The 26,625-nt window shown below is 30.2% G+C and overlaps 1 protein-coding gene across 1 annotated transcript in view; it reads right to left on the reverse strand.

Moving 5' to 3' along the window:
* Positions 1-2,943: 2,943 nt before the first annotated feature.
* The window catches only part of LOC129229446 (corepressor interacting with RBPJ 1-like), a 41,374-nt gene continuing 17,692 nt past the window's right edge, over positions 2,944-26,625 (reverse strand). The window contains exons 3-11 of the mRNA XM_054863759.1: positions 26,163-26,239; positions 22,538-22,545; positions 22,295-22,359; positions 20,123-20,171; positions 18,342-18,444; positions 17,571-17,674; positions 16,430-16,515; positions 7,220-7,317; positions 2,944-3,952 (exon numbers count right to left, since the gene is read on the reverse strand). Of these exons, the coding sequence (XP_054719734.1) occupies positions 3,093-3,952; positions 7,220-7,317; positions 16,430-16,515; positions 17,571-17,674; positions 18,342-18,444; positions 20,123-20,171; positions 22,295-22,359; positions 22,538-22,545; positions 26,163-26,239 (1,450 nt within the window). The 3' untranslated portion in view covers positions 2,944-3,092. The remainder of the gene's footprint in view (positions 3,953-7,219; positions 7,318-16,429; positions 16,516-17,570; positions 17,675-18,341; positions 18,445-20,122; positions 20,172-22,294; positions 22,360-22,537; positions 22,546-26,162; positions 26,240-26,625) is intronic.

The raw sequence follows: 26,625 nt of genomic DNA on the forward strand, positions 1-26,625 counted from the left end.
CGTCCTGCATGTACTAAAGCAAGAACTATTTTCTTCCTCATTAATTTGCTTTTTTTTTTTAAATTAAAATATCGTTACTCGTCCTTCAATCTTAAGTATATTTAACGTTTTAGTTGGATAGTACCGCGGACCCCCGGACCACAGTTTAGGAAACTCCGAGTTTGGAGATTTACTTGAGTTTTCTGTATGAAGATTATAAATTGCTGTCTTTCCCGCATATGCAGTAAAAGTTTAATTGCTTTAAACATTCATAATTCATCAAATTTTGAATAGTTTAATTTCAAATTTTTAGTGTTATGAGTATGTTTCTCTTGTATGCTATCAAATATTCTGAAAGTTAAGTAACAGTTGACAAAAAACTCAGCGTGTTATGGGCCGAAAAATTTCAAATAAAATTTGTTTTTTTGAAAGAAATGCTAATAACTTTGTGATAAGGGATACCATCACAAAAATACAAAAATTAATTCTACATAGCAAGTAAACTTTATTCTGAAATTTATAACTTTATTTCCAGCTGTTTCCCAAGAAGAATGATAAAAAACCTCAATTTATTGCCAGTCCCCAAAATGAATTGATGATTTAATTTTTTATTAGAAAATGGCAACGGGAGCATAGTTTTTTTCTGACAGAAGTTACAGTACAATAGATCTCTTATTTCTCGAGAAATCCGTAAAAATGTAAATTTTTGAAAGTGTCCCAATACATATAAATAGGGTGCTATAGTGTATGTCTCAACTTTTAATTCTGTGTTATGTATCTGTGTTTTGGTCAAAGATAGTTGTCTCTAAGCCTGCTGTAATGGGTAAAAACACAAATTTTAGTTTTGCATTAGTTAATAAAGAATTTTGTTCCATTGTTGAGGTTATTAGTCTATGTCTAAAGTACCCTTTTTTTCTTTATGATAGGTGTGAAAAGAGATTTGGAAAAATAAGATGATTTGGTAAGCAAGTTTTTTGGTGTATTTTGTGTAAGGAAATATCATTTAATAATATTTTATTGTTATTATTTTGTATCAATAATTATATAATTACTATAATTATTAATATTAATAATAATTACAGTCGGATCCCGACTTATGCGAAGGATGCGTTCCAAGACTCCACGCGTAAGTCGAAATTTCGCATTGTGGAAAAGTGTTGTGAATATGACTTTTTTTATAACAAACCCAATAATTTTAGACATTTTTAAACACCTTTTAAATTGTTTTAGACCATTTTTTAACTGTATATTACCGTTTCTTATGTAAAGAGCTGACTTTTTACCGTATTTTTAAAAAAGCTGCATTATTGAAACACTGCACTGTAAGAGTTATTACGGTAGATACAATAAGTTACATTTATAACTTAAAAATTGAAGATGATGATTTATGCTGTTCAATCTGATCGTCATTCTAATATATTTTTAAATACAGTAGCTTCGCATTTATTTTTACAACATTTACATCTATGGTAACACCCCTCTTTCAGGGTCTCCAAAACCTACAATACAAGAATAGATTCCAATTTCATAACGTTTGTATTTTGCTTAAACACTACTCTGCGAGCTTCATATTAAAACTAAGGTCTGGACTTAAACGGATTGCCTTCTCTTGACTTTTAATTATATGTATGAAAGATTCACTCATACCTAAGTGTCGTGCTACCTTCGACCCACTTTTTAGTTGTTCAAGCGTATAAAGAATCTTCATCTTTTCTTAAATTGTCGCAAACTTTCGCTTTTTGTTTCCATCTTCAAACTTCAGATTAAACAGCGTGCCTAGGTGCTACAATATTTCATCACCTTTCATATTTAGAATAAATAAATGAAAAATGAGGAGCGGTGGGTTATACACACTATTAAAGCTACGTTTATAGTGCAGTGTGTGGGAACTTGCGCAGTCAGTGATGCTAAAAGGATGAAAGTACATTCACGAAGTCAATGTTTAGTAGTGAATAACAAAGCCGAAACTTAGCATCACGATTCCTTTCCAAATATTTTCGTGTTGAGAGTGAAAATTCGCTTTAGCTCTAAAATTCGTTGCTCCCAAAAAACTCACGATAGCCATTTTGCGTAAGTCGGATCGCGTTGTAGTGGGAGTCGACTGTATTATTAATTATAATTTGTATTAATAGAATGTGTTATTATTTTGCTTAAAATAATGCTTTTAAAGCAGATAAATAAAATTTTAGTATAGTATGATTTTTAAAAAGTTTTTTAGCGTCGGTTTATACTGGGTGTGGTATAGATTTTTGAGATTTAGGCCATTTGTTGATTGGCTGTTCTCATTTACGCTGCAATCCAAAAAAAGATGTTCCATAAAAGATGAACTTGATGAAATATTTCAACATACTTGTATATGTTAAAAAAAATTAACTTTATATTTCATTCAGTCAATTTAGGGGGTTTGGAGGGGGCAATTGTTCTACTGTGACTTTGAAATATCTTATGTATCCAAGTTTGCGTGCATGATATATATATATATATATATATATATATATATATATATATATATATATATATATATTTTGAAACTACAGAGTACATTCTCTTTGCAACCTCCCTCTCCCCCAAGGGAAAAATTTGAAATGAGTGACTTGTTTTGAGATCATTTTCAATTCAACCATATAACTAATGCAATGTTTCTGGACCAATTTTCAACAAAATGTTAAATACTTAAACTGAACATTAATTGAAAATTTTCCTTTTGCATAAAATAAAATTGATATTTTTATTGAATATGATTTTTGAAGTTCAAGTTAAATCTTATTTTTTTGTTACTTCTAATTAATACAGAATATATTTTTTACAAAACATTATTGCACTATATGCTATGATCAAGATGTTATTTTAATGCTTATATTAATTCTTAGAATATGATATAATATAAACATTTGCAAAACAATTACGTTAATTGAAAAAAATATCAATTGATTACTATAAATTTATTTAAAACTATATGTACAACCAATGAGGAACACATTCCAATTCCTAGTTACTGAAAACAGCAGAATGTTCATGATCTGCATGATTTTTCAATTTTTAATGAATGATAATTCTTCTAATACAGAAATGTAATAGTTTATTTACAAATATGATCATTTTCCCTTCACTTTTTACTTTTTGTACTTCTGTTTAACAGATGGAGATCTTTTATCTCTGTAATAGGATCGAAATTTATCATCAAACATTCCTTCATATTCTTTTGCAGCCTGTACATAGTTTGATTTCACAACTGCTTGAGGATTTAAGTGGCTAAAACCATCAGGATGGTCATACTTTTCGTTCTTAGTATTCTTTTTGCCTTCATGCACAGACGGATCAGATTCCGAAACATTTTTCCTTCGTTTATTGGGTTGATCTGAGTCCGAGACTCGGTCAGATTTTTGTTTTTGGTTTCCACTTTCGTTTCTGTCATTATGTTTGTCTACATCTGGCTGATGAGCGTTTGAAGAAATGCAGCTTTTAGGTTTTACTGTACAATTATCTTTATTGTGATTTGAAGACTTAACGTATTTTTCACGGGAACTTGGTTCTGAATCCTTTCTGTAAGCTTTTTCTTTATCTTGATATTTTCTTTCCATTTTTGTAGATAAGTCATAATGAGATTTTATGCTGTCTTTTAACAGTTTCTTTTCACTTTTTTCACACTGATCATTTTTTATGGAGCTCTTAGCATGTGATAGCTTATCAGATTTCCCTGAAATATCTTTCCTGTCACTTTCTGACTCCTCTGAATGTTTCTTTTTTGAGAATTTTCTCTCCTCTAAATGTGTCTCTTCTTCAGATTCACTTCCACTACTTGATGAAGATTCACTTTTTGATCTTTTCTTTAACTTTTTAGCCCTTTCCTCACTTGACTTTTTATGCAGCCTTCCCCTCTTAGATTTTGGTTCATTTTCATTACTAGATGAGTTACTATCAGAATCATTAGCAGTTTTCTTCGATTTCTTGCACTTTTTTTTCCCTCCAGGTTCTAAAAAAGAAGTCATAAGTTTTTATAAAAATAAGCAATACTTGAAAGGCTTAAAGTAAGTAAAAAAATATTTTATAAACTTACATCAAATGATTTACTATGAAAAAAAAATCCATCAAACTTTTGTGATTTGACATTAAATTAAATTCTAACATTCATAAATAAACTTATTTTTTTGGAAAGATTCCAACATAAAGCATGTGCTTCATTGCATGGCTTGTTTTAAGATTTCAACCTTTTAGCATCTTATAAATGTTTCAACTATTTTGGATGTTGGAAGTTATTTGAACATATGCTAACTTAAATCAGCTCACTTTTTAAAATAATAATCCACTTACATTTTATTCTAATAATGTTCTACTCAAATTTAGTTGGAAAGTAGAAATTTTATTTTAGTGTTGAAATAAGATTAAACAAACCTTAATTAGGGGAGTGTTGTTCCTTGAAACGCTTCTCATATTTTAATTTTTAACGTCAATTATTTAAATCAAATTTTAAGTCTAAAAGTCATATTAAAAAAAATACCCCAACATATTTCTGTGCAATATATTTTTTAAAACTTAGAGAGTTTAAAAATAAAATATTGCCAGCCATTTAAAGAGTTCCAAGCTGCTCCAAGGTACAACATCCTATTGTACCTTGGGACACATTCTGTTGTACCATGGGACATTTCACGATTCAGGAAACAGTCATATACTTGAACCAATTTTGCACAAAAAAAAAAAAAAAAAGAAAAAAAATCATGGTAATGAATTAATTTATGAATTATGCATTAATAAATTATTATCTAACATTAAATGTGTTTAAAAGATTACATAAGATTAGATCATTTTTGTATGTCCTAAACTTTTCTTAATTATTAAGAACCATGCCTTTGCTGTACCTTGGAACATGTCCTAATACAATATGTTCAGCTGTCCCAAAGTAACATGTCCTAATACAATATGTTCAGCTGTCCCAAAGTACAATCACCGCCTGGTTTAAGAAAAACCAATATAGTGGTCAATTTAGATACACTATCATTATTTTCTCATAACGAAAATATTTTAAGTACTTCTCTTGTATAACAAAAAAAAAAAAAAAAATCAATTGATTAGTTTTACAAATACAAAGATAGAAAATGAAATAAATTAAGAAAATATTTACTTTGGTTCTTAGAAATCAGTATAGTTCTTAGAAGTGTTCTAAGGTACAACACTCTCCCCTAATCAATTAGGTTCTCCTGTTTGTGCATTCAATTAACATTAATTTTAGCAATGATTACATTAATGGTCTATGGGTGTTACTGTCCGGTCAGTCTTATGGCCCACTTGTCGCCATGGCATTAGTTAGTCTTTGCGAAATGTATGAAGTCCCAGTGATGCCTATTGCAGGCAATTCTCTTTCAATGATCAAGATGTTAGACTCTCTTCTAGGAAAATATAGCTACTGTCTACCTCTGACAAGTTGAGCTATGGCCTTGAGCAAGTCCATTTCTTTCAAGGGAGAACAATCAGTAAGAAGAGGAATTGCTAGGCGCAGAGTTGGGCTACCATTGCAACCCTTTTTTTGCGAGGAAATCCTGTACTGCTTGCTACTTCTTACCTGAATTATATTGTTCGCCTCATGGGAAGTAACACTGCAAACTAAATCTGCAAGTTTTTAAGTCGTTTTTCCTCACCCCTATTTCAACGAATAGAATTGTTCAATTGATCGGGCAGTGGAGCTCAATTTTCAAGAGGTGGGCACAGGGCTGGATTTAGGGGAGTGTAGGTGGGGCTACTGCCCCGGGGCCTCCACAACAAAGAGGCCCCCACAATAACATATTTACAAAATATCCTAACTTTCACGGGTCGAAACTATCGGATATATACATACATACCAAAATATTCAGATATATATCAAAGTATAGGATATTTTCGAACTTTGATTAGGGGCCTTCACTCCTTCGTTGCCCCGGGGCCTCCACACTTCCAAATCCGGCCCTGGGTGGGCAGTAGCTTTTATCTGTTTTTGTTATGGGATAGGTGTTTCCTGTTATTTTATCAAGGTAAGTTTTTAATTACCATTTGTTCATCAATTTAAACAATTGAATCAATTCTGTATTGGCTTCTGCATCAATTTTGTTGTGTAGAATAGATTGGTGATGTTGGTTTTGTTTGAGGTTGATTGATATTTTACTTTCATCTCTTTTTTTTTGTGTGTGAAACTTTGAAGTTGTGAAATGGCCCAGTCCACAAAGGAATGTATGTTAAGAAGATGAAGTTCAAGAGATGAGTAAAAGTGTAGTTTGCTCACAATTCATTCATGATTAGTGTGTGGAGTTGACAAAACAAGGCAAAGATAATTTTATTTGTTTTCAGTGCAAATAAAGATAGATTTTCATGTTTGTCATTTACCATTTGTTTTCTTACAAATACATTAATCAATAGATTAAATTTTTTAGGTTTGTTACTCATTTTCAAACCTAGTGTGTGATATTGCCTAATGTTTGCAAAGTTTTTATTTTGAAAACGAAGGGTCATATCACCAATGCTAGCTTAGATATGGCGCAGAGATAAATTTTTTCCCAACAGTCAGATGGATACATCTAATATACCAACAGCCCAGTTATGACATCCAGAGACTGCAGTTTATTCCTTGTTATGAACCCAGCTGGAATGGTCGATAATTGAGCTGGAGGCAGATGTAAAGATTAAAGCTGACTGTACCAACAAGCTGTAACCTAAAATAAATTTAGCACACCATCAAAAGTCTGGCAATGCCCAGGCTTTGCTTTCAATTGACAAGTTGAACTGTACAATTGCTTCTGACTCTGGCTGGTGTGATATAAATTTATTTTAGCTACCAGTTTGTTGGCACTTTCAGCTTCAATGAGATGACATGTGCCTCCAGTTTGGATATTGACTATTCCAGATTAATGCGTCTATAACAAGGATGAAACTGCAGTCCTGGATGTCCCTGTTGGTATATTGTATGTACGTTGAGTTCATTTGGTTTGATTTTTTGATTAATATGTACATTTTTCTTTCTTTTTTTCTTTTTTGGTTCATTTGTGTACTTATAATCTTTTCAGAAATTTCATTTAATAGCCATAAAGACACTAAATACAGGGTGCTAGAAATTAAGCTGACAGTACTTGGAGACTTATAACTGCGGTTTTACTGGACGGATCCAAACAAAACTTCATCATATAGTTTTAATTTTTTGCTTAGACATTTCAAACTAGTCTCATATGCTCAACATACACAAGCAAAAAAAGTTATCTATAAAATAGGCTAAAATTACCTGAGTCACTGGAGTGTTTTGATTTCCTAGACTTCCTATTTTTCTTTTTCTTACAATTTGTGCTTTTGTCTTTCTTCTTAGACAGCTTTTTTAATTTTCTATAAAATAATAATTAAATAATTTATGCTGAAATACTAAAATTTAATTAAAATGCTTGAGTTATTCTTAAAATTTTCAAACATCCTTAAAATCCTGAAAACTAATCAAAATTATGCAGAATAAAAGTCATTTTAAAAAGTAAGACCCTTAGTAATTAAATTAACATAATTTGAAACGTATATACAAAAATTGCTTTTGCCGAAAAAACAAGATCCATTTCTTATATCCAGTTCCATTAATGTGGTCAGTAATTCAGCATTCAACTTTTTGACATGACACTCTGAAAGAGCATGGAATTTTGCTTACAATTTTATAATTAAATGATCCTAATTTTAAAAAAAATGTTAGATTCTTCACACAGTATAGTAAACATCAAAAATGTGAAAAACCCTTTTGCAAATAAGATTGTGATTTTCAAAAATGAAAACGTTAAGCGTGTAAAAACAACCAGAAAAAGAATTTATTTTTGTAAAATCAATTTATAATTGCATTTTAAAGTTCTATGATAAACATACAATCAACTAGCAGTACCTGCACGACGATGCCCATGCCCCATTTTTATGACAAGATCAACACCTACAGCGGCTGTTTAAATTTATTCTGCAGTGGTATTAATTAATCTATATCTACCTTTTTCGTATTTCCTATACCTACTAGCTTTTACCTGTGGCTTCGCTCACGTTGATGTAGATTTTTTCGATCAATTCAGGTTTATGGTTAACATATACAGGGGTCAAATAATTACTAAAAATCGGTTTGTCTCCAATTTTTAGTAATAATTCCCCTCCCCCTTTAATATATCAAAAGGTATAACTAAAACTAAAATCGAAGGGGGGGGGGGGAATGAAATGTTGGTGAAACTGGGGAGACACCCAAAAAATTACACAATATAAATCAGGAAAACATATAGGAGTAGTAAAGAAGTTAGTAAGCGTAATTCTTAAAAATTCCAATTTGAGTGAGGTCAACAATTCTTAAACAAAGTGGAACATTTCTCTCATAATCCCAATCCCCGTCAAATGGTGTCCAGCGTTACACTGGCTATCTAAATTTTTGCATATGCTTCTTGCTGGAGAAAGGAACGGGGCTCAGGTGATGCATATCCCTCCTGAATGAATAAGGAGAAATATGCCTAAAATGGTAATCATCCCGAAATAGGGTCAACAGTCACTACAAAAACTGATTTTCTAATAATGTCCCTTTAGAGTAAGAACATCAAATCCTTAAAATCCCCTTCAGAAGGAAATCAACTGTTTCTAAATAACGTCAACGATCCTGTTTGAAATACCAAAAAGTTCAGAGTAAAAATATACCATTAAAATCAGAGTAAGCACAACTTTTTTTTTCTTTTAAGTTGTGGAAAGATGTGCCAAAGAGCATCATTTGTGATGTCATCAAGACCACCCCTTGTTTGAAAAATTGGACATTTAAAAAAATTAATTAAAAAATAACTGTTGGGAAAATAAAAGTAATTTCTGGGTTCATGTTATTTTTTTCGCTTATTCTATCAATGTCACCTGCTAAAAGTATTACTTCTGACTGAAGGAAACAACCCCATTCGCCAATGCGCTAACATTTTCGCCTGGTGAGACTGGAGATTAAAAAAATGGATTTGGCGGATTAAATTACATGTTAATAGTAGTTTTAATGTTATTTGAGGGTGTTGTTTAACTAATTTGGCTGATTAATTTTAACTTCAATACCTATAGTATATATAATTTTTTTACCAAAAGTAATTTGGCGGAGTTTTTATATTTTAATGCATTTTCTGTAATGGCTGTAGCGTCAAGATTTTTAAACACTCGTCATGACCACGTTATGGTAATACTGCCCGTCAAATAAGTTCAAAAAAATCATTTTATTTCATTTCATTTTTTATTTTTGCAATTGAAAGCAGCGTTAAAATGTAAAGTAATAAATCAAAATTCATTATTTATAGCAAAAGGACCACATTACCATACAATCCTTGCCAGAGAATGGCCAAGTTTATCTTAGGAATGTATTTTTATATTTGAGACTTTGCGAATTAAGCGCAATGATTATGTTTTGATGCATTGATGATTAGTGTTAAAACACTAAGCGAAAATTGGAAACATTTCTCAGAGTATTTGAGAGATCTTCCTGTCAAAGTTCAGGCTCGGCTGAGTAATACGTAACGGTCTAAGAAGTACAAAGTGTTGATATATATACATGTATTTTTTTTTTTAAAGTAATATAAACGTAATCTGAACACCTTCCTTTCTTTAAAGCGCTTAAAAAATAGGACTGTTCTGGTATTTTAAAGAAATTTCTGTCCGTAACTATGAATCTGGTGCAAGACAAACTTAGCAGCTTTTTTTTTTTGAAGGTGATTTACATTTTCTGAAACGGCTGAGATTCAGTCCTAAATAATATTGCATCTGTTGCATGCAAGACAATAAATTAATCCTTTTAGGATAAAAAAGTTTGTACCAGACCCATGCGTTTGTTTTCAGCAAACTACAGGGTGGTTATAAAATAACCTGAGATGTTCAGAGCCCTCTAGCAAGTGAAGTATTGGCCGAAACATTGCCAAATTTCATGGGCGTACATAGCCCACCATGAGATTTTGATTTCTACAAGAGGTAGGAGAAATTATCCCTTCCCCCGGATGTGTGGAAAATATTTTGCATTCTATGCAGTACCTGGAAAGTACCTCGATGTGCGTCATATTGACCTCAATTGTTAGTAAAAATCATATTTTGTGAAGAAAATTGATGAATATTTTGGCAGTCAGCATTTAATCCTTCAATATTCACAGTAATACACCTTTTCAACATCAAAATTTCCCCTGGTGACAATTTTTTGTAGTATCCCCCCCCCCCAGAAATCAAAATCCCATGGTCTACTGTATACGCCTATGAAATTTGGCAATGTTTCGTCCAATACTTCACTTGCTACAGGCTCTGAGCACCTCACGTTATTTTATAACCACCCTGTATATCACTTTGGCGACAAAACGACTATCTGTTTTGGTGAAAACACTTAGCTATATACCTCTTAGAACTCAAGAAAAGCCATTTTTTATAATATGAAATTATTACTTCCTACCTTGGTGGAAATGCGTCGCAATATAAGTATTGAGACTCATAAATACCGAAAACAGAGAAATGAATTTGAATGTGTATATTTACAGATGAAAATATGTACCAATGCTTGGATGTAATGCATACGTCTAAAAGAAGAATATTGGAACATATTTTATCTTTCTTATCCAACGTTAAGTAATCGTAAGTAGTAGTTACTTCAACTTAAAAATCTTAAGAACTCAAAATGAACAGTAATAGCTTCGTTGCCTGGCTTCGCAAGGTCCACCTTGAAAATAAAATTTATGTCAAATGACCCGTATTCAACAATCAGGCATGAACAAAAAAAAAAAAATTAAAAAATAGATAAATTCTGAGGCAGATTGCAAAAAAAAAAAAAAAAAAAAAATAACCAAAAAGGAAACATTTTAAGTCCCCCGATTGCAGGAAAAGCCTTAAAACAAAAGCCAAATTTTATTTCTTAATATTCGAGAAAAAAATGGCAACAGATTTTTCTTTTCAATGATTTTCTTCACGCTACAAATTTTAAGAAAAGCATTGCGATGGAAATTTGAGTTAAAGCACTGAATAATAATTTGCATGGAGGAAAGCCTTCGAAAAATATACGAATTTTATGTATGAATCCAAGTTTTATAATTAATAGTTTGTAATTGATATCTCCGCGAATTATTGGAGGATTATGTTAAATAGCCAAACATGAAGACGGGAAGATTACGAATCCATCAATACCTGGTTCAATGGTCAGTTCACTGTTGTTCGGGAGAAGAAGTTTTGACATTGATACATATATAGGTACATACGCTCAGTTTTTAATTATATAAGATTTCCAGTTGCGTTTTGTGTCATTCACCTTTTTATGCCAAAATTGACGCCTTTGGCGGCTATCTACCTATAGGATCTATCTCTAATATTTTTTATCCGTCTCTATTTGTTTTAACCTCTCCATCCATCCATTTCCTAATCTAAACAGAGATCATTAAAAAACTGCACTTTATTCATTTTTTTAAATAGTGCAAACAAAAAGATCTCTACTTGTTCCCCGTCGTTTGCAACAAAAAAGAAACACCTCACTACTTTACTTAAATTAAGTACGCAAATATGTAACATAAAATAGATACAGCGAAACGTCTGGCGAAAGCCACCATGTTACAGTAACTCACCCAATTAGCGATCAAAACGAACTCTGGCCAATAAAAATTGCTATTAAAAAGCACAGTACATCTAGGACAAAAAGGAAATCCCCTATCCCGTATGAAAAAGAATTCAACTCCCCAGCAGAAAAACTACACAATTAAAAAACACGGTACATCTAGGACAAATAGGAAATCCTATACCCTGTATGAAAAATTTAACTATTGAAAAGCTATCGTTTGAGAAAAGGGAAAAAAAAAAACTCTAGAACAATCCCCCCCCCCCTGATGTCAAATAACCAGTAATCATATTTTTTAACAAAATTGCAGGAACACCCTTTAAAACCTAAATGCAATCCTTTGCAATCTAAAATGTATTACGAAATAAACAAATAATTGGCAACTCCGTTTATTGCCAAATTCGCCAAGCGACTTTCAAATTGAAAAGAAAATCAATTAACATTTGCACAATGAATTTAACAAAAATGACAACAGCATAATAACCAAATCAAGAATCTACCGGTTCTACTACTACTGGTTCGTCTCTATCTATTCGAATGCAACTGTATACCAAAGATGACATCACTGCAAAAACAAAAAATCAAGTTTAGGCTTGAAAATTGGCTCAATTAGAATCGCAATTAGAATTGTTTACATCTCCTGTTCTAATTGATTGAGAGAAATGGAACATTATCTTGTTTGGAAAGGAAAGCTTTTTTCAATGAGATATAACAAGGTGGCAACAGGAACTGTGAAAAAAAGTTCCCTGACTTTTCCCTGATTTAGTTCACCAAATTTCCCTGATTTACATTACCAATAATAATGGTTTTCTTTCCTTGCGCTAATTGAAATCCATTGTATTTTTTTTGGGGGGGGGGGCGGAACCTACAAAACAGTATATTAAATTTTTGTACATTGGAAAGATTATAGAAAATTAAAAAAAAAAAAACTTTACTTCCAGAAACCACTTAGCATAAGAATTTTAAGAAATTATTAAAATTACTCTTAAAAATATATGTGTATTTATGATAGAACTAAAAAGTAATTGAAATTATTTTGAACTATGTTTTGAAACAGTATAATTATTGTTGCAAGAATAAAAAGTAATAGTGAAAGAATAGAAGTCATGTAGTTATTCTTATATAACTAATTGACATATTTATGCAAAACAGATGAAACCATTTGACATCCATTTATAGGGAGCTTTTCTCTAATCAAGAACATAGGTTTTAATGAATGAATACAGCATTTTAACAATAAAAAAATAAAGATATTTACTTAAGTACACAAGCTAATTCTATTTCAAATGATTTCAGTATGTAACGAAAAAAATAATCTTAGATTGCTTTTGTAACAAACAACTTTGAAATGCAAGGAAAACAAAAGCAATTAGTTAATATCAAAATATATAAAAGAAGAATACAACTTGGTTATAAAATTAAAAAATTACTTAAGTCTGAAGAAAAGAAAACCTTTATAAACTGCAGTGACCACAAATAGAATAACAGCAAAAAAAAAACAAAGTTTTTTTAAATTAAAAGTTTAATTTTAGCAATTAAATTAAAACCCGAAGAAGTAATAACTTTTGAGCTTTTATAGTATTAATTTAAAACCCAAAGATTTCCTCTTGAAATCGTGATTACAGTACTTAATTACTTCGAGACAATGGAATAAAGGCAAAGGAGCTAAGGCATTAATGAATGCTTCCTCTTTGCCTGTATGGTTGTTTATTTTACGTAGCATTGAAAGCGTAAAAGGAAATTTCAAGCTACGTAAAATAAACAATCTAACAGACACAGAAGCAATCTTAGGAAGTTCATCTTCTGGTTAATAAGTAAGGTTCAATAATTTGACTTTGAGGTAAAAAGATGCACAAATATGCGGCAGTGTATAATCGCACATTATTAATTTTACTTTTTTTAACTGATAATTGGCGGAAAATGCTTACGGAATTAGATTACTCAATTTCCTAAAGCAAAAAAAATTTTTTTTACTTCATAAAATTAATTTCCCCTGATTTTTGTTATTTTTTCAAAATTCCCTGATATTTCCCTGATTAATAAAGTTCCCTGACTTTTCCCTGATCTCCCTGATCTGTCGCCACCCTGTATAATGTTAGGGGGTAGGGGGATTTTTTACCCTCTAATTAGGCAAAAAACGTGAAATTTTAGCTTAATTAATAAATTATGAAAAAACTAATTAGAAATTTAGAATTTCGGGTTCAAGGTGCACACCCTGGGGTACGCTCGAATTTTGTGCCAAGTTTCAGGGCTGTAGGTGCTATGGGGTCTTCTGGCCATTGGGTACAAACAAACAAACAAAACAACACCATCACCTATATATATTTAGATAACTATCAACGTAATTGAAGTTAAAATAAAATTAAACTAGCAATTCAAACTTTTTGGCATTTTTACTTTTATAAAGAACATAGAATTATGCTTGATAATTTTAAATACCAAATGATTTACATAAAAATAGAAAGAAATTTCTTTTATTTGTCTCCTAAAGGGTAGTAAGCATCAAAAATGAGAAAAATTCGATTTTAATGTCAGATGCAAAGAAATTGAAGTTTTTAAAATGAAGTCATCAAAAGTATAAAAACAGCAAATAAAAGAACTTATTGGAGTAAAATAATTATAGAATACCATTTTAACAGGGCTACAAGATTAATATTATTAATAATTCTTAATACGTATAATCACCAAAAAATCTAAAGAAAGAAAAAAAAATCAGAGGTGGGGAAAAATAGGGGAATTCCGATGTATAAGTGGAACACAATTCCCCCCTGCATCACATTATAGTGCAAAGAAAGCAGATTAATTTGCAATTTCATATTCAATTATCTTCAATTTTAATAAAGCAGGTTCTTAAAATACCAGTACTTCAAAATTGAAAATACCGAAATACCCCTGTGATTAGGATTTTGTGGGACTAATGACTTTATATTATAATCGGGAATACTGCATTCATTTTAAAGTTTTTTTTTTTGTACTATTGGACTTTTCTGATCTATTACAGACACATTTTTAGGCAGATGGTTATTTGAAAACTATTACCCTAATTGTATTGGGGAAATTTTAACACTGATGTCCTTATTCAAATAGAGATTTTAGGGAATGGTTTTCTTTCTGAGTTGTCTTCACAGTGCTGCCAGGTTAGCTCTGCCCCAACTATAGTTCAGAACTGTTGATCTTTATTCAGACGAAAGTTGTTAGAGGTAACCCTTGCAAACTTTTGTATTCTTACACTTATTTCTGAATTATAATGCACAACTTTTTTCTTCTTATTGTAAATACTTAACCTCTACCTGTATTAACCAACAACCTGAAATAAATAATCATTTATGCTTCCTGTGTCGACAACAACATGAATTGATTGAAAAATCTGTATTAATGCAAGCAAAGCCGCCTGGGGTAAAAGCTAGTCAGATATAAAGAGAATTTTTTCTCCCCCCCTCCAAAAAAAAAAACACTGTCATAACCACAATAGAATAAATAGTATAGTGGCCATAATAATATTCAATGGTTTTCATTAACAGCATGAAAGTAACTCTTGATGTAAATGCGAATCCATGCACAAAATCTTTCTTGAAATATTGTTAAACTAGAAAGTCGCCCGTCATGGTATGACGGGTGAATATTTGCTTCTACATTTGAACGCAGCAATTGCCTGATTCTTGATATTTTGGTAGTTTAAGTTTTAACCTTAGATCCAGTGGATTAATCCGATTAATCCTTAATTCTATTAAGCGGTCATTGTTGAACATTTTATGTTTCTTCATTCCACCAAAAACGAGTCTTACCAGTAAAACAGTTAAGTCACCAGATTGAGTTCAGCCTTGTCACAATAAAGAATTTCCCTGCATGTTAAACTCTACCAAATCATATTGGCAAATTATCATGCTGCTGCGCGAGTTTCATTGTTGAAACACATGGGTTACTTTATTGTCGGCTATTATATATGAGGATAAACATAAAACTTTTCTTTTAATTGTTTTCTTCTCCTTTCATTTTTTTTCATCCCCCCCCCCCCAAAGGCTCACAACTCAGGATTTTCGCTACACAATTTTAAGAGTCAGGATTTTTTCTGGAAGCTGTGATGCACAATTGAACAATTTCACACAATGTGCAGTGATCCATGAGATACAGTATAACCCTGATTTAACGACTGTCAAGGGACTGGAAAAAGTTATTGTTAAATCAAGGAGCATAGACATTCAATGCAGTCAAATCCAGACCAGTGAAATGTATTCTTAAATTGCTGAAATTGTTAAATCGGGTATTGTTAAATTGAAGTTATACTGTGTATGGCATAAATGAACTGGGTTATTTGAACTAAAACTACACTAAACAAAACAAAATATATATTTTGTTTTTTTATAATTTAAATTAGTTCTTTTTTTTAAAAAGAATCTATTTGCTGCCAACTTTTAGCACGTATTTAGAAAATGAATAAATTAAAAAGAAAGTTCTATTGGGTTTTATGGCACAGGACTCTTGATAGGCTATACTGCACTTAAGAATGAAGAAAAGCCTTGAAACTGGCAGGGGGGATTTTAAAATGGATTTCATTTTTGTATTAGTCAACCCTCGATAACTCAAAGTCCTATGAGACCAGTTAAAACCAAGTTCCAGCTATGGGAAGTTCCTACAGCCTTCTCAAGACTTTGGGAACCAATAAAAATTTCGAGATTCAGGAATACTTAAGCTAAATAGTTATGAGTTATCATGAATTGACTGTTTATTAATTTCACGTTATTAATGTCTGCATAGAATCAACTTAGTCAAGTAACTGCATCCAGTAATTTAGTAATCAATGATTCCATCAGTAATGGAATTTCACTGTGTAAAGTTCATTTCATTATGAAATAAAATTCATGATGGTGGTTAATAAAAATTACAAAACAAATTTACCGTAATAACTTCTTTTTCTCAGCTGTTGTTAAAGATTTTAAAAATTCCATTTCAGGATCACTTTCTTCACCACTGGAGAGAAATTGCTACAAAATGATATTAATACTATTTTAGAAATTACACATTTCCAAATAATAATATTAGCTTGATGACAAAATACAATACACTTAATGTTTTTGCTTACACACAGAGAGAGATATGAAAATGTTTTCTCAGTTATCCACACAAACATGGGGGAAAAAAAGTTTGATACAGTGGATGGGATAGGAGAATGGAATTTAATTAAATAAAACATATTGCTTTTCACCCTTACTTCTTGTATAATTTGTACATTATATAGCAAATGCAACAAATTAGAAATGATGCCAAGTGGCCTAATTACAAAAGTTTTTATTCTAATTTTAGCCTAGTCAGTATGTGTACAAATGTTTAGTATTAGTTTCATCAAAACAAACAATGAAAATTAATATTAATATATTATGTTGCTCCAGCAAATTAGTTTGTAAAATTTTATATATATTTCTTTAATTCTAAACCGGAAATGAATTATGTGCAAAATCTAAAGCAAATTACTGGGATCATAGGACATTTGGATGGTCAAAAAGTATGAAAAATTAAGACTGGTATTTAAATAAAAAACGATAAAATTTTCAAAACAATGAAAAAGAAATTTAAAAATTATTACAATAAAGACATTTCACATTTATAGCTCCCTCTCATATATATATTAGCCGCCCTGGAAGCTAATTTCTTTTAAAATGTGAAAAATAAAGGAACACATTTTTGCACTTCAACTTATGTTATTTTTCACAAGAAGTAATCTTATTCAACAAAGTTATAAATTAATGAGTATACTCGAAACGCATTTCTGTTCTTTTGGTGAATTGAAAAACAAAACTGAATTGTTAGAAAGTGAAAATATCAAGTCAAAAGGCTAAGCATATAACATAAGTAAAAATAAATATTTTTCTCTCCTTAATATTTTTTCATAATTTTAGTTTATCAAAGCAATACTTTTGAAATTACAGCGAATTTGAACGTCTTCTGAAGAAGATTAAAGCAAGAAAAATAGGAAAAAATCTCTCAGAAATAGAACTTTCGCTACTTAAGTAGGAAAACATAAACAAAGCCCTGAATTTACCTGATTGGCTGCTTTTGGATTTAAGTGGTGGCCAAGAACATTTTCTTTTAAACCATAACCATCTTCTCTCATCTGTCTCATTAGTTCCATGGGGTCCATTGATGCTGTTTAAAAATACTATTATTGAAGCGTGATGTAATCTACTAACATATGTTATATGATATATTACATTGATAATGCATATAATATACAATATGACAATAACTCCTATTACACAAACTAGAAATAAATAAATATGTGCTAAAATTTGAAACATTTCAAAATTTCTTGCAATGAAGTACTTTAAAAACAATAAGTGATTGAGTACAGGATCTGTGTTACAAACTAATATAAGTTTCTTAATATACGTTAAAGTTTAAATCAAATCTAACTTTTGCCATCAATTGATAAATCTAGCATGGGAATGTTCAAAAAGTAATATGCTATAAAGAATTGCATACTGTCAGACATAATTATGATGAACAACACTACTTTCACAGTAAATAGCTGACATGATGTTTTCATATTAGGTTATGATTTCCAATAAAATAATTTCAAATTAAAGAATAATATTTATATTATATGCAATACATAATGCTTACATGAGTTAAATAATTACTAACAATTATGGCAGATTAAACATTATTGTCTGTATATTATTCCTTCTATTTCAGGATTCTAAGATCCTTCAATGAAAAGCACTTTACAAAATTTTTGTATAATCTAATTTTTTTTAAATGATATTCGCATAAGATAAAAACATATAATTTGGTTTTAAGTATTATTCCTTACTTGTAGGCATAGCGGAAGTACTAGCTTGACTGTATAGTGGACACTCCTTATCTGTATTTATATGACCCCACTTATGACATTTTATGCACCTTACATTCCTCACCTAAATAGAAAATATTTAACATTTCTACAGAAAATCTTGAAAGCATTCAATAAAATTTCTTTTTTTAGAAAAAGGTAGAAAAAGTAAATGTTCAAACTTTTACATTAAGTTCGACAGATGTAGAACATTGATTAAAAACAACAACAATCCTGAAATACATCGTCAGCTCAGTCATTTCCAGCTGAGGACTGCAGTTTCGTGCTTATTAGCACTCATCAGCCTGGCATAGGAAAGTGACTGAGCTGGAGATGGAAAACCTCTTAAAAAAGCCAAGAGTGCCAAACAAACTGGTAGCTAACATAGAATAAGCACAGACCAGACGAATGACCGAAGCAATGGTTCGGTTCAATTCAAGATTAAAGGCAAAATTGGAAATTTGTTCGAAGTTTCATTTAAGACTTTTTTGAGGATAAAATGAGCTTTTTCAAGTACTAGTTACAAATATTTGAAAGCGTCAACTTTTTTACAATAACAAAATAATAAGGGTTGATTTTGTTCCAGTTAATATTAAAATAACCAGTACAAAATAAAAACTTCTACACCACACTATGATAACTTAAAAATTAATCTTTAATAGTGGGCAGGTAGGATCAAACTGACAAAAACGTAAAATAACAATAAAAGCATGGTTTTCAAAAGTCTTATATAGTACAATCAGTAATTTTAACTATTTCTGAAGTGATTTCAAAATTCCTTTTAAGATTTTGCTGTGATTGCATTTATAGAAAACATGATGAAATATTTTCCCAATTGTTTGCTTTATGCATGTCATGATTTTTGAGTCTTTGATGTGCACAAAAGTTTGAGATACATCGTTTTTAGTCACATATGATTCAATAGTGCCAATGCTTGAAGCTGAAGATTCAGCAAATAGCAACAGTGATTGCTGTGGTCAATTATTTAACAACTTAAATCAAGTTTTTAAAAAATATATAAATAAAACGTGAAAATAAATAATAAAACAAACACATTAAAGGTAGCATATGTTGAAATAGCTTCTAACTTTTAAAATAATTGAAACAGTTACAAGATTCAAAAGGATGAAAATTCAAATATTGCATGCAATTTTCGGTGAAACATAAACTCAATGTTAGTCCCCCAAGTTTCCAAAAATAAGATCCTTATTAAATGTGTTATTAGTTGTGGAAATTCATTAAAGTGGAAAGGTTAAATAGGTCAATTCCTTCAATGCACAAAACTCGACGCCGGTTTTTAAAAATAAATAAATAAATAAAAAATTCCGAAAATAATTGGATTATCCCAAAAAAAAGTTGAATTTTTCGAGTATACAAATAAAATAGAGAAACTCTGAAAAACAGCTGCAGGAAAATGTTTGATGCAATTTATAAAAGATATTTATTTTTTTAAAAACATCACAAAATTCAAGGACTAAAAGTATATTTTAATGTTTTTTATTACATAAAACAACATAACATACCAAAAATTTAACTTAATTTAAAGATATTAGAAATGCATTCTTTTTGCATTTTTCATTGATTTTAAAAATTTTCATGAATTTTCGTTTTTTTTTTTTTAGCTTTATAGCCTTTTAAATGGCACCATACCTGTAGATTAATATTGTCTCTCATAAGAGCATGATTCTAATTATTTTTAACTATGAGTAAATTACTAGTCAGTTTTCAACACAAGAGGTAACACATAATTGATGAATACTTACAGGAATTCCAAATGGTTGATCTTTAATGTCTGCATTTCCTTTAGCATAGCTGTAAAGCAAAAAGATTAAAAAAAAAAAAAATAAATATTAACAACATGAAAGAAGCATATTCCTTATTAAACATTAAAAAATAAATAAATAATGATAGCATAAAATAATATGATGCTATTATATGGTTTGGTATATCTTTCTAGCAATGAGCAGCTTCATTTTTAAAACTAAACATTTAAAAGCATTTCATAATTTTAAAAATAATTACTGCCAAAAAACTACAGTAAAACCCCTCCTAACGGACACCCCTCTTATACAGACATTTTTAATTCCCCGATTGCAGTGCGAATAACATTATTAAACCCCTGTCCTGTGGATACGCCTCTATTGTGAACTGAAAAAAAAAAAAAAATTCCCGTTATTGTCCGCATTAGAGGGGTTTTACTGTACTTGGATTTTGTACGTATCTAGTATACCAAAAAGGAAAAAAAGCACTTTTTACTATTACAAAACTTCTATCAAAATGTTGTGTTGCCATTTTAATTGAATTAAAGTGCCCTTTAATTTGAAAGCACCCTGCCCCTTTTTTGTCCAGGGGAAACACTATGTTCCATTACATAATAAAAATTCAGAGGAAAAACAAATGTGTGACATAGTCCATATCAATAGCAAGGAAAAAAATCTTTTATAGTTTCCGAAGTTTTTGATTTTAATATACATTAAAATTCATAAAAAAGTAAGTTAGAGGCACATTTTTGTTTTTTCCAAAAAAACTGGCCCAAAATACAGCCTAAAAACTATGGCAACCTGGGTTTCAATTCTCATAAAATTTTAAAACTTCTTTATCTCTGGGATGGTGAACAACATTTTTTGTGTGTTTTTTTTTTTTTTAAATAATAAATCTTTCTTCAAAACATAGTACAAAATTTGGAAATATGTGTTTCATTTTTCTTAAAACAGCATATTGAAAAAAAAAAAAAAAACTTGGATTTTTTTTTTTCAAAAACACCAATTTTACATTTTTTTTAACTGTTGATTTGTATTATTGAGTACTAAACTCCCTAAAAACGGGAGTTGCTATTTTTAGATTTAACAGATTTTAGAGGGGTTTTTCAGGAGCTATATGTAAAAGCAGACTAGAAAACTCCAAATTTTATTTCATTAGCAAGTGACACTTGGAATTTTTTTATATGGCTACATTTTCAATTTCAGTTGCTGTTTCATCTAGAAATTTTATTTTTCATAGAAACAAGAAGACAATCAATCGTCAATTAGCCAACCAGAACCTTAGTGCCAATGTTTAGCCTTGTGCTAAAAACTTCTTGTTTTCAAATAAATAAATAAGAATAAATTAAAAAATAAGTAAATAAATATCCTAGATAAAGGGGTAGCTAAAAATGAAAATACGGATACAGAATAAAATTAAAAGTGTCTACTGGCCACATGCCACACTATGAAATTTTGAATTTTCAAGGCAACCTTTACATATAATATGTATGATGAAAACATAGCCATGGAAACAACAGCAAGAAATGCATTTACAAATAAATTACAACATGTTTCCTTGCTTCATTTCAGTTTTATTTAACATATTATTTGGCATCATGAGAATTAAAAATGTAAGAAGGTTTCAATATTGGAATTCTTGGCAATTTTTCCAATTGTTGCAAATATTTTGATGCCAAAGACTTGGAGCTAATGCAGTATTTGGTCTTTGTTGAGATTGTCGATACATGAACAGGAGTATCAGGGCAACCAGAATTTACTTTCCAGGGGAGGGGGAAGTTGGATTTAGAAAACAAATGTTTCTCTAATGGGCAGTTTTATGTTATGACCTCTAAAGTTGGTATAATATCTGATCTGCAAGTATATGCAGAAAAGGAATAAACGAAAATGTAGTCCATTCACTAGCTTAGCAAACATAAAATGAGTTTCAGTGAGAAATAATTTGATTCTTTCGTTCCTTTTATTCCACGGCATAACCATTAGTTATGCAACGAAATAAGTGGTTATTTACCAAGCCACAGTAACAAAGTGTTGTATCTCTATATACAATATTCTGTTTTCTTGGTGAATCTAAGTTATGAAATGCTTTTATCAACTTCTCCACTAAGTAACACCAGACTGAGCCACAGAGAAGCATAGCCAGGTTTAGCTAGTTTGAAATAAAATTTTACTTACTCTTCTCTTGGAGCATTGTATTTTCTTTGCCATTCAAATTTGTACTCGGGCTCGTCATCTTCTTTCTGTGAAACAAACAAACAAATAAATCATAACAATTAAAATGTTAAAAACCTTATATTAAATATTTATGAAAAGGTGATGCTAATAATTCAAAACATAAGACTGAACATTAAGGAATAAAAATTCATGAAACTTAAAATGTCAACAAAAAAAAGGAAGAAAAAGAAAATAAAAACATACCTGACGTTCTGTTAATGAACATTTACAGCAGCAGGCAGGAAAAGATGGAAAAAAAAAAAAAAGAATTTTAAAAGACTTAATACCATTTACTACATCGTAAAATTTTTAAGTACTACACAGTAATCATACAAGCAGTTTAAAAATGTTAAAATCTTTTTTTTTTGGTACAGGCCATCAACCCAACATATGAATAAAATTGAACCTCTTTATCTTGCCAACTTTGAAAAGCTCTTTATGTCTTAAATATTTCCTGGAAATCTTCATTTCTTGAATTCCTGCTAGAAATTTTCAGACTTGAGCCCAAAGAACCTTTCTCATACTGGTGGTCATGTTGTCCTCCCAGTCTTGGAGACAATGTAGCCCAGGGGAAAACTATTGAATTTCTACTGTTGACATTTTTATAACTTGATTAAAACCACTGTATCTGAAAATCTCCTTATCTCAAATTTCTCTTCTGTACCAGTTCAACTGTATTATTTTAAGAGTAGAAAAAGACAAAAACTAAATACATAACAATACGTTTTAAAGTTAATATTTGTAACCATACTGCAACTAAATTTTGCACACATTTCTGTACCTCAGAGCCAGAAGGAAGTCCAAAAATTGCGAATTTCAGTTGATTAGTACATTGTATGTGAAGCATATTCCCTATTGAGCCATGTAAACATAATTCTTAAAAAAAAATTATTTTCAAATTTTTACCAAGGTTAAAAGAGCGTGTCCCATCCTTTGCATGCACCAGAAAAAGTTTCTCCCCTCTCCTGTAGAATTATCATAATGTGACTTACGTCCTCTGGCTCTGAGGATTTCTATCTCAGTGGTCAGCAACATATATTTCAAGTCTGTCACTTTTTAATTTTTTCCACAAAAATTCTGTTGGTGGGTCACATTACATTCATTTTAGATTATGTATTATCTTAGAACACAGAAATTAAAAAGGTAAGATAATCTAATAAATACAGTCAAACCTTGATATCTCGAACCATCTTCACTCAAAACTCTTGACATCTTGAATTAAAAAAAAATCCCAATGAATTTTCTGTAAAACTCCTATATGTATTTTCCATAGTTATCTCAAAATTTATTTTTTGAAACAACCTTTCTGTTCATTTCATAAACTTTTTCAGTAGATACACTTTTTACATAACACTGTTATTGGAAAACACTGTAATGAAAGAAATTATCGTAAAATGAAAAATAGGAAGTCTGCTTATTCAGAAGCAGCTAACAACCCAGTTTACCAATTTCTAGTAACTAGTCAAAAAATTGAATACTAGATTTCGTTACATCGAAAATGGCATGTAAATTAATTTCAAATCTAGTAAAATGTAGAATAACTTGTAAAACATTATACAAAGTGTTCACATAGCACCTAGATAAATATACCTCACGTATGTAATTGTGAGAGTTGCTAATGTAATATTTTCCAAACTTGATAACTCAAAAACTAAATTTTTTTTTCTTCCTGAGAGATTCGAGATATCGAGGCTATACTGTATGCCATTTTTTTATCTTCCTTGATGTTTCATTATACTTGCAAGGTTCAAGGTACATTAGGTGATAATTCTTTGTTTTTCAAGGAACACAGGCTTTGAATTTTTGTTAGTTAACCTGTTTCACAATGACTTAAGAACGAAGGAGAGATCTGATATGTATGATGTTTCATGCAAAATATTTCTAAATTGTACTGATAGCTTTATCAGTTTTACATGATTAAGTATACTATAGCTATGTGGAAGTTCTTTACAATTGTTAGTCACAGGGTTGTTTGGTTTAAACCAAGTTGGTTTAAACCAACTGGTTTTTAAAAAAAAACCATGCAGTTTTTAAAAAAATGTTTGGAAAAAAAAAACCACATTTTACAGGTTTACATTGATTTCCCCACACATATTGAAAAATGTAAAATTCCATTTATGCTAAGTTCCTAGCTAAGTTTCAGAGATAAATACTAAAATTGCAAAGTTGCTTCTTCAAAATGTGTTACAAGCTTTAATAAAAAAAAAAAAAAAAATATTTTTTTAAATTCATATATGTGCCATAAAGCAGATTTCAGTCAACTTCCATCATTATGCTTAATTTGCATGATTAGTTAAGATTTACTAAGGATTGAATCTTTTATTATAGATGCAATCCATTATATTGCTCACTCCTGTTGCAGGGGTGTGACATTTTTGCCCATTTATTTGCACTTTCATGGAATTTTAACTTTGACTTGTAAGGTAATCAACAGTCTAACTTAATTGTTTGCACCTAAAAATTAAGATTTGTTCTGCAGGTGAACACAAATAATATTTTTTGAATCAAATTAAAAAAGAAAAGTTTATACTTCACGCATATCATGTTTGTTGCAAAAATTTTTTCTTGAAATAGAATTTGCTACACATTTATTTGTTCTAAAGAGTTTGCATTTAATATTTCTTAAACTTCAATGCTGGATGCAACATGTATGCCAGTAAATAAGCTGTAATTTAAGCCATGTTACACCAATTTTTGTATTTTTGATTTGGTTATCTTTTTGGTTTTGGTATTTTTGGTTGGTTATGATATCTTTTCCAAGTCTTTCCAAAATAAGAACGGAGTCGAATATAGAGCAGAACTTTTTTTAAAACTTTGTCAGTACAACAGCAATCGATTTTTTGACTGTTCAATCATGTACTGTGGTGCATTTTGCTTTACTTCAATATTTGCGACATTGTGTATGTAAAAATCAGCGTTATGTAAGATCAGAAAGAAAAAATATGAAAATTGTTCTTTTGAAAAGATTATGCTTAAAAATATAACTTTTACCTTTATTCGAAAATTATTCATATAATGTTGGTTTTATAAAGTTTTTTTCTTGGATCTTCATTATATTTTATCTTAACCCGCATCACAACCACTTCTTGAAGTATTTCGTACCATAAAGGGTCTATATATACATGCATACTAATATGTTAATCAAGTCAAACATTTCGATCAATATTTCCCCGCAGAAAGCTATTTTAATTATTTAATTTAGTTACAAGATTTTGTTCTTATCTCTTTAATTAATCAAGAAATTAGGTATAATGTGACTATTGAAAAACTGTTAATTACATCGAACCTTAATTACTTTCCGAAAATTAATTGTTTTTCTCGCAAATAGTATTTAAACCAAAAAAAAAAAAAAAAACGGGTTAAACCAAAAAAACCTGGTTTAAACCAAAAAACCTGTTTTTTTTTTTTTTTTGAAAACGTTTTTTTTACCAACCCTGGTTAGTCATAAATTAGAGATTTGCTTCTACATTCAGTGTGTTTCATGAAAAAAAAAAAAAACTAATGGAAATTGGTTGCTAATAAAAAAAAAAAAAACTGGGTTTCAAGAAGAATATGAAGATATAGCTTGCTTTTTCTTAGTAACCAAAATGTTCAGTTTAAATAAATTTAACATTTAAACGAGCACTGAACAATGCATTCTTTAAAAAGTAAAGAATTTTTTTCTATACAATGATCATAAGTTGAGTTGAAGAAAAAATTAAAAGATTAAATTATAAAAGAGAGAGAGAAAAAAAACATAATACAAAACTTCTAATTGGGTAAATAAATTGTAAAACTGCAAGAAAAAATTTTTAGAGAACAAATTAAGATATGAGAAACTTGACTGTACCTCTTTTAGCACCAGGAGGAGCTTCATACATAAAGTTCAGCTCAAGTTTATCCTTACTTTCAGTGCTCAGCAATGCTCTAGAATAGAATAAACAGGGTTCATACTCTATTTGGATGAAACAATTCCATGACTTTTTCATGACTTCAATGAAAATTTTCATGACCTCGTTACATGAAGAGAATAGCACTATTTAATCTCAAACTTAGTAATATTTTGAAATGAGCATTAGCAAAACATCTAGTATATGAATGCCACAGCCTCATTGAAGCACTTACTCGTAATGGAAAAAATATAAGTGCACACTTAAAAAACTAAACTATTCTTATTTGTCTTCATCATATAAATTTTCATAAAGTAAAAATGCAGTGAAACAAATATGATGATGCTTAAATGTCTGATATTTTTTTTAAAAAACAGGCAGAATGACATTGAATGGGACAAAGGTTGAATGAGTCATCACTAA

Source organism: Uloborus diversus, chromosome 1 (assembly GCF_026930045.1).
Source record: "Uloborus diversus isolate 005 chromosome 1, Udiv.v.3.1, whole genome shotgun sequence".
Lineage (NCBI taxonomy): Eukaryota > Metazoa > Arthropoda > Arachnida > Araneae > Uloboridae > Uloborus > Uloborus diversus.